Here is a 16,816-nt window from a genome sequence, read left to right as displayed (position 1 = left end):
CTCAGTTATGATTTATTGGAAAATTGGAAGGATGAAGGTGGATTAGCTGCTCCTAACCCTTGAATCTACGTTTTAGCAACCTAGCTGCAGCATATGAGGGGCTGGAATATGGAGCTGTAAACCAGTTCAGTGGCTAGACTTTTGGCACACGGGTAATGGGGCCCTTTTGCTATCTTTGGAGGCAGGATTCCATAGTTTAGCCAATGCAAAACATCCGACCATTTCATTAATGGTCAAGGTGTGGGAAAAAAGTAAACGGCTTATGGGGGTTTTGGGTCACTAAATTTACTCCACTTTGGCGTAATCCGAAGCTTCCGGAGTTCTTCAGGCTGGAGGGCTTTTCACCATGGGAGTTGGCAGGTATTCATCTTCTGTCTCAGGTGCAGTTAGATGGAGTATTTAAGAACTTTGACCAGCTTTGGGAGGAATTTGGATTGCACTATAAAATGTTTTATCAATGCCTTCAATTGCGTCATATATGGAGCACAAGTAAAAATGTAACAAATATAGATACACAAAATCGTATTCTCCTTGGTAAGTTAATGGGGTGTGGGAACAAGGCGGAGTTGTTTCAATATTTTATGGGCTCTTGCATGAATACTTAAACACCCTTTAAACTACTAAGATGACAGTGTTTGGAGTTGTACAATACATTTCTGGATTTCTGGGCATGATGATGTTCACAGCCATGACCTAACTTATATGTCACTAATTCTTTTATATTGGGGCACCCAAGGCTGGAGTGTTTTTATTAACCACATTTGCTGTAAACTGGATGCATTGAGCAGCACCTCTAGTTTTTAGTATCAATGATCTTTATACTACATACCAAACTTTTAATGAGATCCCATGTAAATTAAATACTGATATACAACCCCCATTACTGCCTTAGTCTAAATTACAAATACTTTTTTTGTGCTGTGCATAAATAACATTGTGGCTCTTCTTCTCTTTGTAAAGTGTTAAAACAGGATCTCCTCAAGAAGCATAAAGAAGCTCAGCAGTCATGTAAAGCGCACAATATGTCTGTACTGCAATCCACCCAGCAGAGGGAGCTAGAGGTCAGTACAGTGCTGAGCACAGGACTGTTTCTAGGGATTTATCAGCAGTTATTTTCTGCTTTATATGCAGATTTCATTGCAGATGGGTCCTCTGCATTGCAAAGTGTAAAATCCTTAGAGAAAAACGCAATTTTAAATTCACTTATATTTTTTTCACGCAGCAAGTGGATGAGATTTGTTAACCTTCACTAAAAGAAAATCACCATCGTATCTACCCAATGTGACCAATAAACTTAAAGGTGTTATCTTGGACGTACATATTAAAGATGATCCTGAGGATAGGTCATCAATATCAGATGGGTGGCAGTCTAACAATCCAGCTATGGTGGCAGATGGAATTAAGCAGTGTTCAGAGGCTGCTCAGCACAGTCCCGCACACTGAAGCATATGAGGAATGCTGGAAAAACAGGCATTCCTCACATGTATTAAAGCTGTCAAACAGTCGCAAATCATGTTCACGGAGCAAGGAAAACTTTAACCCCCCCCCCCGCAAGCTGAAGATAATAGGTGCTCGCCTGAGCATGCTCGTAAATCTCGAGCAATGAGCATGGTCGCTCATCACTACTAATAGACTGTTCTGTGTGCATAGGCTGCTATTGTTCTCATCGGGTGATTGGCAGCCTATTTAGACTTCACGATTATCTGAAAATGAATGTTCCTAGAATTGCTCGTTCTTGATAATCGTGCAGTATAAATGGACCTTTAGCTGCGTTAGCCATGATCGCCACTAATCACACATTGGTAGCCTATCCCAAGTAAACATGAGTCTCCAGAGCATGACTAAAAATGTAATTGAGGATGTATGGGTTGTCCTGATCAGTCACACAACACCGGGGATGACCAGCTTTGTGTTCAGTTGTACTGTACACAGAGAATCATGGAACCTACAGCATGTTATGTTCTTAATCCTGCGTTTCCTGGCAGTCAGCAATTGACTGTAAGGGAGATTACAGCATACTTAGGAGGGCAGCTGTAACGTGACATGATTAAGTGCTGATGAACAGGCTCCCGTCCATAATCTGTTCATTTCACATCTTAAACCAAATTAATTTGCAGTAAAATTACATTTTCCACGCTGTGTCCTGCAAGATTCATTAAATAGGAAACTGTAAACTGCACTGAAGAATAAAGAAATCTCAAGAAGAGACAGCTGATCCTCACTTAGAAGGGCGAGATTACAGCTGGTCATGGAGTCAGGATATTTAATGTCTGGCATTCTTGTAATTGAGAGTCGCTATTCCTTGCAGTCTTTGATATTTTCTTAATGCGTGTATATATAGTCATTATATAATGTAGAATAGTAAGCCCATCCCCATTTCATGTCAGTCTCTGGGTATACGGTATGATCATTGGTCTATGATGCTGTTTTAGTGCCATAGCTAGACTCTAAACCAGGAAGTAGTTTTTAACATTCTGTATTTTAAATCTGTGCCCACAACCGGATCTGTTGTACTTCAGTGAGTTAGTTGATGGCCTAGGCCTAGAATCAGCCTTAGGTATTAGATTGGAGGGGGTCTGACTCTTCATTCCTGCTATTCTGCTGGTGGTTTAGCTTGTAAGTGCCACTTTCCTTCATTGTTTAGCAGACACAGCCCCATGCTTTCAGTAGCAGTTACACCTGGCAGTACAGCGTAGGGCGACTAAGTCCAGATCCAAATAAATGAGAGTTAGGCTGTGTGCACACGTTGCAGATTTGGTCCAGATTTGCCATGCTGATTTGCTAGCAAAACATGATTCCAGAAAAGTGAATGAGAAACCTGAAATGTCATGCACACGTTGAGTATTTTTGACTTGAAGATTTGGTGCATAAAATAATCTGCAGCATTTCAATTCTCTGTGAGTTTTGCCTGTGTTTTTCACCCATTGAATGCACTGAAAAAAATGCAGGTAAAAAACATGGCAAAAGCGCAATGTTTTTGAGGCTGCATTTTCCTGCCAAGAGATGCAGAAATGGTGCAGAAATTTTTGCACACAAAATACTCAATGTGTGCACATCCCCTTAATATCAGGCTCATCTGCTGCTAAAAGCAGGGTCTGGTGAACAATGAAGTGGTGCTGAGCGTTGTGCCTGCACTGATTTGCTGAGGATGGTTTTCCACAAAATATCATCATCCTTTGTCTATGAGCTGTGAAATATTCCAAGTCATCCCCACTCACTTGATTACTGCACTGATGCAGAATCATACACAGTCCATGGATTAAAGTAGCGTTATCTTGGAGAAAAAAAAAAAAAAGAAAGTTATTAATTTAATGCCAAAAATGTCATTTCTACCACCATGACTCATTTAATCTGAGTTAAAGGGGTTTTCCAGGTTTCACTTTTCACTATACAAGCATCTTAGTCAGCCTTACCCTCCCCGGCATGCCATTGCTGTCTGTGGTCTTTACTGACATGACTGCAGTAGTAATGGCCCAGTCTGAGGACTTGTCATGCTGATGTAGATGATACAAGACCTGAGAGCCCAGTGAATGGCTGCAATAGTCAAATGGTACAAAGACTGTGAGCTGTGGCGGAGAGTCAACACTGGAATGCCAGACTGACTTTCTTACATAATGTATGCCTGTGCACTTAATTAAGAGAAGCTTGGAAAACGTCTTTATTAAGATGCCTTTTTATCTGTATTTCATGATTATTACTATTTATGTTATGCCCTTAGGCTCTTGAACAGAGAATCCGAGAGGAACAACGAATGATGGATGAAAAGATAGTTCTAGAATTAGACCAAAAAGTTATAGACCAGCAAAATACCTTAGAGAAAGCCGGTGTGTCTGGTTTTTATGTTACAACTAACCCCCAGGTAAGTGTTTAGTTCCACACAATTCTGAGTGATCCTCCATCTACAATGTGTATGGTAAAAAGAAGAGTAAATGCAAAGGTTCTAGCATGGTAGGATAGCATGTTTCAGAAAGGAGCTGCCTCTTCAGAGAAAAAGAGGACTTGTACTCTATAGCGCCACCTATTGGAAGCAGCAATCCTATAAGTCACAATCAGCCCGTTAACGAGTCATGCAATATGACTTAGGATAAAAGCCAAATCAGAATCTCAATTTGCAGACACGGTGTTTCGGGCTGTTGGCCCTCGTCAGTGCAAATTGAGATTCTGATTTGGCTTTTATCCTAAGTCATATTGCATGACTCGTTAATGGGTTGATTGTGACTTGTAGGATTGCTGCTTCCAATAGGTGGCACTATAGAGTACAAGTCCTCTTTTTCTCTGAAGAGGCAATTTGCATATTAAATTTCACAGAGGAGCATTGCATGGCGAATAAGCCTCCTCACCTTGACGTGCCAGAGCTGGTGTGTCACTCTCCATAAGGAGAAATGTTACCCCTTAGAACAAAGGAGCTGGACACTTTTTAATGCAAATATATCATGTAGTGCCTTTCCTATCACTAGTGGAGTATTACCCATAACTCAAAAAAATATTTACTCACCATTACACAAAAGCCATATCTGCCCTAAATATGGGATAAAAGTAACACTTTATTAATTATGTATAGTTGAAACCGGATCACTTTGCCACATACACAAAAGAAGTCAGAGGTCAGTTGTGAGCTCACAACTGTAGAGCGGTATAATCTATAACTAAAGTGCAAGTGCAGATATATCTACCCACATTATACTCCCATTTGGGTAGTACAAAGTGTAACCAAAGAAAGTACAGTTGTCATACACATGTTGTAAAACTCCTATAATACCCACCAAATTACATAACCCAATTTGTGTTTCGCATTAATTGTCCTCCTCAGGGGGCAAGTTCTAACATTTTCAATGTTTTTAAGAGGTTGAAAAGTAAAATGGCAATCTACTTTTATTTCTAAATGTACAGTATATAATGTCCCTTCACGTCCACAATCTTCAAGCAAAAACTTTGCAGTGTGTAGCTGTTGCTCCACTAAGCTTGCTAAAGATCATTTATCGGTATTTCTTTTTAGATTGTCACTGTATCTAGAGGTAAATAACGTTTCTGAAGGTGACAAGTTCCCTTAAAGATGAATCTGCCAAGCATAGGCGATCAATTAATCTAATAAAGTAGATTTCCAACTTGAGTGTCAGGGGGAGAAACCTAAAAGACAAGGGATCAGGAACAAGAAGCATAAATAGGAAGGGTTTACTATGAACTAAATGGCATCTGGATGTCCAAGTTAGGATCTGTATGTGGTGCAAGGGCCTAGGCAGAGAAGTTACCCAGTGAGTTTAAGGGCACATGAGGGATTTTTTTTTTTTAAGTGGCCCTAAACACGTTTTCTAGTGTCAACCACTTCACTAGAAAAAACGCTTCTTTTTAGTTTTTACTTTCCTGAAGGTTTTTTTTTTGCAGGCTTCCGAAAGTACAATACCAGATTGGAGCGTATTCCATCAGGAGCCGCTTCAAAGAAGTGATATGCACTCTTTTTTTCCCCACCAGACATTTTTCTACACATGAACCAGAAGAAAACTACTCAAAACACTGAACATATGGACAAGAAAGTGGTTTTAGGCTATGTGCCCACGATGCAGAAATGCTCTGGATTTTTCCTGAGCGTTTCTACATCTCCCCGCCAGGGACATGCGGATGTGAAGCGTTCTTCACATGCATTTCCACAAGCGCTTTCCAAGCGATTTTAGTATCACTTGGAAAGTGCTTGACAACTTGGTCACACTATATAAATCCATGCAAACGGCATGGATTTATATACTGTGACCTTAAAGAACGTCAAAAAAATAAAAAAATGAATATATACTTGCCTTCTGATGGCCCCCGCAGTCTTGCTTCGCTCCGTCCTGGCTTGCTGGCAGAACGCTTTACACTGCACTGAAGGACCTGCAGTCACATGACTATGACGTCAGCACAGGTCTTTCAGTCCACCGCGATCTGCCGGCAAGGGAGGACGATCGCAAGGGGGGCCATCAGAAGGTAAATATAACATTTATTTTTTATTTTATTCTTTTTTTCACAGGTTCTATGGTACCCGGGTCCGGAGGAGTCTCCTGTCCTCTAGACCCGGGTACCATCCGTACATTGAAACGCGTGGAATGCGCATCTGCATATACAGTGATGCGTAATCCATGCGTTTCAATGCAAGTCAATGGCAGCGAAAACGCAGCACTTCCGCAAAATAATTGGTAGTGCTTTGTTTTTTCCCGCAATGATAATCCGCAGCGGAAATTTCCGCAGCATGTGCACAGCACATGCGGATTATCATTGGGGAACATGGCAGGCCTTCTACCAAGCGTTTAAGAGTTTCTGCAGCGTTTTTTGCCGCTGCGGAAACGCTTAAAAAAACTCATCGTGGGCACACAGCCTTACAATAGAAATTAAAAGGAAGCGCCTTTTAAGCGTTTTGAGGCAAATTGTTAGGTGCACCCACTCCGAATAATTCCTCAAAAACTTAGTCCATGGCCCCACTATCAGTATTTGGTCAGTATTCGGTCAGTATTTTTTTTCAGGAGTGGGAGCCAAAACTAATTGAGAAACAATCAGAGAAAAGGTATAATAGAAACAAGTCACCAATTCTGCATTTATCACCCACTCCTGGTTTCGGTCCCAACTCCTGAGAAAAAATACTGACGAACTACTGATAGCGGGGCCGTGGCCTTAGGGAAGAGCTTCCAGGGGATCCACTTTGCGTCTGCTAGAGGACCTTTCAATGATTCCTTGGTGTAAGCACATACTAATTTTTGAAAAATATCAAATACATTGTTGGTTTTCTTGTTGGAAGGAGAGGAAGGTAATTTTAATTATATGATGATACAAAGGTGAGCTGCAGGAACAATGTGTTTCCTGAATATACCATATTTTTCGAATTATAAGATGCACTTTTTTCCCAAAAATTTGTAAGGAAAATGTGGGTGTCTCTTATAATCCAAATGTAGCTTATGAGCCGAGATCTCAATCTGCGCATGTGCCGCCTCTGGTGGCCATTTTCCCGAAGCCCACTGTAGGGAAATCCCTCCAGCTTCCTGCAGCAGCGACCCTGCCTCCTGTGACCCCGCTCCACTGCAGCCAACCCCCACACCCTCTCCCTCAATAAGCTACTGTAAAATCAGACTCTAAGACGTACCACCATTTTATAAAAAAAAAAAAAAAAATCCTATATTCGCCCCAAAATATCGGGTACGTCTTAGTCCGCAAAATACAATAATTGCCTCTGCCACACATCATCTCCAGCATATATCAGCGTAATTACTGATGATTTTTGCCTAGTGCACAGGGGTTAAATACCAGAAAAGGAGAATCTTGTGAGACACTTCCCAGTGCCTGACACCTTTTGGAAACAGATTTAGTAAATTGAATGGCCTTATGCCAACATAGAGTCTTGAAGAAACGATTTAACTCTGATTCCCATTTAGAAGAAAATATTCATCAGATGAGATAGAAGTTAAAGGGGGTCATAAACACTTAAATACCACTAGTACAAGTGTGGTTGGAAAAATATTGTGAAAGACATGGTCTACATAGCTGTGTTGAAGTGCATGTCTAATGGTATAGATATGTTTAAAAATATTGCTATGGAGGTCAGATTTGGCGTATATTTCTAAGTATTCCTTAACACTAGGACTACTGGACTCGTGACCCCGCCTAGAACTACTGAAAGGAGTCATTTTGACTCCTTGCTTGTTTTCGTTTATTTTTAGAGTTTCATTTGTGGTTATTTATTAATAATTATATTTTTTGTAATGTATTATTATTGTGAGATCCAACAGTAATGCTTTTGATTGTTTTTTTTCTGCTTTTCTTATTTTTCTACAGAAAATAACAATAATTATAATAGACGTTTTTCAAACATTTTTTTTTATTCAAGTGCACACATATAAACAACAACTGAAGAACAAAAAGCAGAGAAAATGTAGGTGGAGGAGCATAAAAATGAAAATATGGCGCAGAATTCACCTTCTAAACATTTGGTGTTTCGCATTTTAGGCATTGCCTTTGATTTATGGCAGTACATTGCCCACACAAAGACTTACCACAAGTCTTACAATTTCCGACAGATCTATTTTTCTTGCACTTTTCTTTGATCTGGCAAAATTTTGTTTGAACCATCACTTCTGAGCATGTAGAAACTTGGGACGTGGAACCCTTTTCCCTATCTGTGACATAAGGACCACTCAACTCTCTCACAAGCGTTTGCAAAAATGCCTTGCGTGACATTTTTTGGTGGGTAATCTCCTTGAATATTATCCATGCATTTATACCCGCAAAGTCTAAGGCATTTTCAAATGCATGAACAGGCCATCTCCTTGTGCATGTTCGTGTGGTATATTTTCGTGCCATCTGATCCACTACATCTACTCCATATTTTGTTTCATTGTAAAACTTTACCGTTTCTGGAGTTTTTTTAGCGGAATCAGACGCAACAACAACATCTGGATGGACGGAACTCAAAATGACAACATTTTTGTTGGGCTTTCCTTGATATACTGTAAGTGTAAAATTGTCTTCATTTCTAAACACTTTAGTGTTGTACAATTCCTCTTTCATGGATTTTATTTCTTTAGGCACTTCTCGCCTTATCTTGTTCAGTGTTCCCACGATGGTTGTTCCTTTGCTTTTTAGCTGTTTAGCTAATTTTACTGAAGTAAAATAATTATCGGTTGTAACATTGCGACCTTTTTTCAAAAACGGGTCCAATAACTTCATTACCACATGGTCAGCTAAACGGTCCTCAGCACGGCGTGTGTCATCTTTGCCTAGATAAGGGAAGCCATTTGCCAGATATTTGCTCCTCTTATCAACAGCTAGCCAATATTTGTGGCCATATTTATCTGGTTTGGAAGGCATGTACTGCGTGAATGGACACCTAGTTTTGCTTTTGAAAAGTTGCTCATCCACCATTATGTATGGGCCAGGTTTGTAACACGCAATACAATTTTCAATAAACCTGTCCCACACAGTAGAAAATAGAGCAAACTTGTCCGTTTGCAGTCTCTCCGATCGAGTAGATTTCTCATCAAATCTGAGAAACCTCATAATTTCAACAAAGCGGTCCCTAGACATTGTCGCTTTGCAAAACGGTATTCCCCAGTCATTACACCAAATACTGCTAATCGAGTGACGGTTCGTGCCAGATATTCCACGAGCATAGAATATCGCAATGAATGCATCTAGCTCCTCATCAGATAGAGTAAACTGTAAATTATTGTTCCTGCATGCTTCTGCAAGCGTACAGTTCTTTATATGTGTCAATATATATGAATCAAAAAATAAACGCCATGCGCTCAAAGGACTATCGATAATGATATTTCTTCTGGCGTATCCTGTAGGGCCAGGTGCTTCTCGAAGAATATTTTGGCTGTCACGCCTACCAGGCAAGTGTTCTCCAATTTCAACAGGTTTCCATTGAATACCATCCGCTGAAACTAGTATTCCTTCAGATTCGCCTTCTCTGGTGTTTGTTGTTGCATTACCTTCGCCGCCATCGTTATCTGTTGTTCTTTCATTTCTGGGACGTTTTGCTGATTTTTTCTGTCCACGACCAGGAGGATGGTCACGAGGCAACATAACTGCATGAGCCCGATACCCAGTTGATGTGCTTGGAATATCTGTAAAAAAGTTGATGAATATTTAGAATTTTTGTTTTGTAAGGGTCCGTGCACACTGGCTGGATTAGCGGCGGAATATCCGACCGGATATTCTCACCACAATCCGGCCCGTACCTGCCCGCTCAGGTACAGAGCGGAGTTTCATACCTGAAGCTCCGCTCCGAACCCCGGGCTGGAGCCGCTGTCTGGGACGGAGCCGTGCTCGCGCATAAGCAAGCGCTGCTCTGTCCCTGACAGCGGCTCCAGCCCGGGGTTCGGAGCGGAGCTTCAGGCATGAGCAGGCAGGTACGGCCTGTATTGCGGCAAGAATATCCAGATGGCTATTCAGCCAGAATTCTGCTAGTGTGCACAGGCCCTAACTCAGTGTGTGGAAGAACAAATAAATACACATAACTACTTACCTTCTGGATTTGTTCCTTCTGAGTCTTCAGATTCACTTGATATGTTCTGAGGAATGAAATCTTCATCACTGTCAGAATCAAATACATGTTCCTGCAATTCGGATTCCGATTCATCCTCCGGTATGGATTGCAAAGTAGCCAGAATATCCTGAGGCTTTATCAAACGTCTTCTCTCCATATTCCTCATAAATTCCATAATTCTATATAGTTCCCTGCTGAAAAATAGAAATGAAATGAAAACTAAAAGAAATAATAACTGTTCTGCCACCTTCAAAAGTAGGTGGGCTGAATCAGTTGACAGACAGCTAAACTATTTCATAACAATTCATACCTGTATGAGTCTTCAGAGCTCGTATGTCTGCGTCTGTTCTCTTTGTCTCTTCAGCTGAACTGAAAGTAAAGTTACTATCCAGAATACTGTCTCCTGCTAGGACCTTAGAAAAACACCACCCTTCATTAGCATAAGATAAGAGCCTAGAGTAAACAAGCTATTTTGTTCAGCATTACACAGTAATACAAGCAGGTAAAACACAAGGAAAATGTGAAAAGTTGACATGTAAATTGAACTACATCTATATGAACATCAGGGTAAATAAGACAGAGTGAAAAAATTATGCACAAAACTTTATAGCAACATTTAGTGACAAAAGGACCTCAAAATATACTTCAGTAGTTCTTGGTAAATTTTGAAAAAAACGCGCAAATTTTTCACCAAAATTATTTATTCTCACAAAATCTTTTTTCACATCATATTTGAGGAAAAGTCACAGAGTTTCAAGCCGGAATTCTGAAAAATGTAGTCACAGAAGAGAAATAAAAAACGAAAGGAGTCAAAATGACTCCATCAGTAGTTCTAGTGTTAAAGGGTTTTCTGGCTTCAGTAATTATTGCCACCAGGTGCAGTTCAGTGTGAAAAAACTAACTTTGATTTACTTACTCTCCTCTGGTCCATTGCTGAGTCTCTGCCGCTGCTCCAACCTGTGTTGTTTCACTGCAGCAGTGATGTTACGTAAAACAGCGCTGCAGCCAATCACTTAGCTCGTCCTTAGGGAAAATAGTGTATTGAAACCGGAAAACGCCTTTAAAGGGGTTTTCCCAGAAACAAAGTACATTTTAATTAATACATATTTTTATGGATAAAAATAAGTTTCACAATGGATGTGTTAAAAAAATGTTCTTGTGCTGAGATAATCTTATACAGTTGTGCTCAAAAGTTTACATTCCTTTCTTGGCCTTGTTTCAGAGAATATGAATAATAACAAAAAAACTTTCTCCACTCATGGTTATTGGTTGGGTGAAGCCATTTATTGTCAAACTACTGTGTTTTCTCTTTTTAAATCTCCCCTCCCCGACATGCAGTGGAGTGAAGAGGTCGCACACTGTCTGCTGCTGTGATCCCTGAGTGGGATATGCCTGCCTGCATATGGGGCAGTGTGGAAAATTGTGATAGAGAGCAGCGTGGGGATGGGAGGACTAGATGGAGAAGTGTTGGGACACCATGGAGAGGAGAGAGCATGGGGGACAATATGGAGGAGTGGGGGGGGGGGGGCATTTGGAGAAGTAAGGGACATTATGGAGAAATGGGTGTTCAATATGAAGAAGTGGGGGGACAGTGGAGAGGTGGGAGCGTAGGGCACAATATGGGGGAACAGGATGGAGAATTGGGAGCGTCTGATGACCATATGTTGAAGTGGGACTGTGAGGGAATTGTATGGAGAAGTGGGGGACAATATGGAGAAGTGGGGGGATCGTATGGCGAAATGGGAGCACGAGTAGACTGTATGGAGAAGTGGGTGTACAATATGAAGAAGTAGGGGGACAGTATGGTGAGGTGGGAGCGTAGTGGACAATATTGAGAAATGGGGGAACAGGATGCAGAATTTGGAGCGAGTGGGGGCTATATGGAGAAGTGGGAGTGTGAGGGGATTGTATGGAAAAAAGGGAAACCGTATGTAGAGATGGGAGCATGAGAGGACAGTATAGAGAGGTGAGAACGTGGGGGACAATATGGAGAAGTGAGGGTACAGTAAGGAGAAGTGGGGGAACAGTATGTAAAGATGGGAGCTATATAGGCTGACCTTTCGGGCGCTGTGTCACAGTTTTTAACATTGTTTTATTCATGTGGATCCAGCACTCTGTGTCTACTCTGTCGTCCGCATTTATCTTTGTAATTTGTGTTTACTACATGTGTTAATAAAGGAATTTTCTTACTTCTTTACAATTTTGAACTTGTGTGGCCATCTTTTTGTTTCTCTGCTTCACAGAGGAACAATCCCCCCTTTCCTTCAGTATATTGGTGTAGCGTAGCTCCGGGTGGGCTCCCCGCGGTGGGCCCCCCTGAGCTTGGGGCGACTGCCCCCCGGTAGCTACGCTACTGGAAGTCGCCCATGATGATGGTGGGAATGTGAGCAGAGAGAAAGTGTAGAACCCAGGTAGAGAAGTAGTCCATAAAGACAGTTGCAGGGCCCAGGGGTCTGTATAGGATACAATGGCCACTTGGAGGTTGGAGGGATAGCAGATATGGAGAGTGTGCACTTCAAAAGAAGAGAGTAGAGGTTGGATTAGGTTGAAGGTGCAGTTGTTTAAAAAAAAAAATAAAAAAAAAAATAAAGACCCTCTCCTCCACCGTTACATACTGAGCCATGGTTCGGTGAGGCCCAGGTAGGATCGAGTGTAAGAAGTAAAGAGGTCGTGAAAGATGTGGAGCTTATTGCAGAGGAAACAGGTGTTCCCAAGCTCTTCAGAGCAAGGGAGTGGGGGTCAAGGGAATGGGTTTTATGTTGCAGAGATTGTGGTAGTTTCTAGTAGGTGGGATGGATAGGAGGGTGAAATAATGGGGGGTTATCAGCTGTGGAGGTCCAGGATTGGGAGATATATCACCAGCAGTAAGGCTATGTGCCCACGATGCAGAAATGCTCAGGATTTTTTCCTGAGCGTTTCTGCATCTCCCTGGCAGAAAAAAACGCATGCGGATTGTACATGCGGATTGTACATGCGTTTTCCTGCCAGGGACATGCAGAAATGGAGCGTTATTCACTGACATTTCCGCATGCGGATTGACAAGCGCTTTCCAAGCGATTAGCATCACTTGGAAAGTGCTTGTGACAACTAGGTCACACTATATAAATCCATGCAAACTGCATGGATTTATATAGTGTGACCCGAGAGAGTGGTTAAAAATAAAAAAATAAATATATACTTACCCTCCGATGGCCCGCGCTGTCTTGCTTCGCTCGGTGCCGGCAGCGATGGATTGAAAGACCTGCCGACATCAGCGTCGCGTGACCCGTCACATGACTCTGACGTCAGCGCAGTTCTTTCAATCCACTGCAAAGTGCCAGGAAGCAAGTAGGAGCGGTGCGCGGGCCGCCGGAAGGTAAATATACATTTATTTTTTATTTTATTCTTTTTTTACAGATTTTTTAATGGTACCTGGGTGTGGATGAGACTCTCCTCTCCTCTACACCCGGGTACCGTCCGCACATTAGAACGCGCCAATTACGCAAGTGCAGATGCAGTCTTGCGGAATTGGCGCGTTCTAATGCAAGTCAATGGCGGCGAAAACGCAGCATTTCCGCAAAATAATTGGTAGTGCTGCGTTTTTTTCTGCAACGATAATCCGCAGCGGAAATTTCCGCAGCATGTGCATAGCACATGCAGATTATCATTGGGGAACATGGCAGGCCTTCTACCATGCGTTTTTAATGCGTTTCCACAGCGTTTCAGAAACGCATTAAAAACGCATCGTGGGCACACAGCCTAAGGAAAAATAACGAGAGCGCAAACAAGTTGGAGGATAGTGCCCACTTGTTTTGTGTTTTAGTAGGAGGTATATGAGGTTTAGGAGCATGTGAGCAGATGAGGTTAGGTGGGGGGGGGGTAAGCAGGAAGGCTAAATAATTATTTGTTTTGGAGAGTGCTGGCGTTTGGGGATAACGAAAGAGAATCAATATGCTAGTTGATCATAGAGATGGTAAGGTTGAACAACATGGTTCCAAAAATGAAACTGGTGGGGATGGGGGCGTTATTTAGATTCCTGAGCAGTGTCACCATCTACATTCGCTAACCCACTACTAACCTGATATTTTCTTAAGAACCTTTTTTAAAGACCTTAAAGGGTTTTTCCACCCAAAGGCTGACACGGTAAGCAGTGCAGCTTGCCGAATTCTAAAAGTGCATACTAGGGGTGACTTGCTGACTATATTTTCATCCGCCTCTCTAATGTTCTAGTCAGAGAAGCAGATGAGAAACTAGTCGATATGTGACTGCTAGTATGCAAATATCATACTTGCGTTCATGTAATGACAACTCAAACTGACTAGCATAGCAAAATTCTAACTGTGTATTTTACAAAGTGTTAGCATTCGGAAAGCGGTGCAAATGCTGTCGTGGAAAGCAGATTATTGTGAAGGTAGACAGTAACTAATGTAAACCACAAATTTGATTTCACAGATGTAAACAGGAATCTGCACATCTGATTCAGTTTTATGAACGGTGAATGATACAGTGGGTATATTTATTATTGTATTTACAACACTTTTTGCCTTTAAAAAAAAAAAAAGCCTGAATTATGGCGCATGTCATATGTATGCCATCATTTGCATAAAAAGTGGGCAAACCTTTGCTGAAGAGGAGGGTCCATGCAGGGTGCTACACATTTATTATGATTTATGCCACAAAGCTGCATCATCATAATGCCAATCTACTTGAGCCTTTGGCTGGTGTAGATTTGAATTTTTATTTATGTATTTTGTTTTTCGGTCACATAGAAAGCAATGCTTCAGATTTTATTAGTAATACATCTGGTCAATTTTGCACCAGTGAGCTTTCTGTTGGGACCAGCCTAAACTACCGCCGCCAAGAACTTGGGGGCACATGCACTAGTTCATTTATTACAGATTTGTCAACTGAATGGGACTAGGCACTAATACCAGGCGAAATAAAATTATGTTCACACTGGATACGTACTGGAACTGAAAATATTTAAAGGGGTATTCCAGTTTTAAAATATCAGGCATATTGGTAGGTTACGCCATATCCTCCTGATCAGTGAAGTCCAACATCTCATATTTTACCTTCCTTTTGCAGTGATGCTCCGGTGCACCTTCAAACATAGCTCAGTTTCTTTAGAAAAGGGCTGTGTTTCTCTGTTCACTGGGTGGATATGGGCATCACTGTGCAGAGCAAACTATGAAAGAGCTGTGGTATTATGAGAAATGATGAATGTCGTGTCTATTGGGATTAGGAAGTTATGGGATGTCCTAGTGGTCTTCCATCTTTTGTAATGATGGGGAAACCCCAGTTGTGTGTTCTGGCTCCTTTAAGAAACCCACTCTTTGACCTGTAAAGAACACAAAAAAGACCATTTATTAGGAACTCATGAGATAACATCAAAGATTTGCTGCCAGACTTTCTCCAGCTTACAAGTAAATGCTGATGAGCGCACAATAATGGGAACGTCATGCCAGGGCGGTTGTTCATCTGATGGCTGTCTGGGTTTAAATAATTGATATGTACGAAAGGAAAGAGACTCTTGAGATGTACAGCTTTTCTTCTCAGTTGCAGTGCATACTAAGATGAGAATGATGATTCTAAAGCTCTTTACACTGGCATCACCTCACTTCTTAGTATGTGTGATATATTTTCAGGAACCGTTAACAAAGCTGATAATTATTGATTTTCACATACACAAATTTTTCGATATGACTAAGTTTATTTGTGAAAAAAAACTGAAACTTGGCGGAAATTTTGCAATTTTCAAACTTTGAATTCTTGTCTACTTTACATCAGCACAATTTTTGCAACAAAAATTTTTTGGGGTTAGGAAGTTATAAGGGTTAAAAGTTGACCAGCGACTTCTCATTTTTCCAACAAAATGTAACCATTTTTTTTAGGGATCACATCACATTTTAAGTGACTTTGAGGGGTCTATATGACAGAAAATACGCAAAAGTGACACCATTCTAAAAACTGCACCCATCAAGGTGCTCAAGTTTATTAACTCTTAATGTGTTTCACAGGAACTGAAGCAATGTGGAAGGAAAAAAATGAACATTTAACTTTTTTTTATTTCACAAAAATTTTACTTCAGACCCAATTGTTTTATTTTCACAAGAGTAATGAGAGAAAATGGACCACCCAATGTGTTGTGCAATTTCTGAGTTTGTCGAAACGCCATCTGTGGGGGAAAACCACTGTTTGGGCACACTGTAGGGCTCGGAAGGGAAGGAGCACCAATTGACTTTTTGAACGCAAAATTGTCTAGAATCTAGAGCGGGCGCCATGTCTCTTTTGGAGAGCCTCTGATTTGCCTAAACAGTGGAAACCCCCCACAAGTGACCCCATTTGGAAACTAGACCTCTCAAGGAACTTATCTAGATGTGTAGTGAGCACCTTGATCCCCCAGGTGCTTCACAGAAGTTTATAACGTAGACCCGTGAAAATAAAAAATCAAACTTTTTCCACAAAATGATATTTTAGCCCCAAAGTTTTTATTTTCACAAGGGTAATAGGAGAAAATGGACACCAAAAATTATTGTGCAATTTCTTCGGAGTACGCCGATACCCCATATGTGGGGAAAAAAAACACTGTTTGGGCGCACGGCAGGGCTCAGAAGGGAAGGAGCACCGTGTAACTTTTTGAACGCAAAATTGGCTGGAATTGAAATCGGACGCCATGTCTCGTTTGGAGAGCCCCTGATGTGCCTAAACAGTAGAAACCACCCCCCCATATGTGACCCTATTTTGGAAACTACTACCCTCATGGATTTTATTAAAGGGTATAGTGAGCCTTTTGAACCCAGAGGCACAACACAGAATTTGATAACA

The 16,816-nt window shown here is 41.3% G+C and overlaps 1 protein-coding gene across 2 annotated transcripts in view; it reads left to right on the top strand.

Annotated features, from left to right (window-relative positions):
• The window catches only part of LOC141166895 (protein DGCR6-like), a 45,064-nt gene that overhangs the window by 15,155 nt on the left and 13,093 nt on the right, over positions 1–16,816 (top strand). For both annotated transcript variants that reach the window (XM_073654068.1, XM_073654077.1), the window contains 2 exons: positions 961–1,061; positions 3,719–3,859. In XM_073654068.1, coding sequence (XP_073510169.1) covers positions 961–1,061; positions 3,719–3,859 — 242 coding nt within the window. The remainder of the gene's footprint in view (positions 1–960; positions 1,062–3,718; positions 3,860–16,816) is intronic.

This window comes from Phyllobates terribilis, unplaced genomic scaffold, assembly GCF_046119375.1.
Source record: "Phyllobates terribilis strain yellow unplaced genomic scaffold, ASM4611937v1 Scaffold_1__5_contigs__length_1240528914, whole genome shotgun sequence".
NCBI classification, from domain to species: domain Eukaryota; kingdom Metazoa; phylum Chordata; class Amphibia; order Anura; family Dendrobatidae; genus Phyllobates; species Phyllobates terribilis.
Note: the sequence above shows the minus strand (reverse complement) of the source record. Positions and strands in the feature narration are given on the sequence as shown.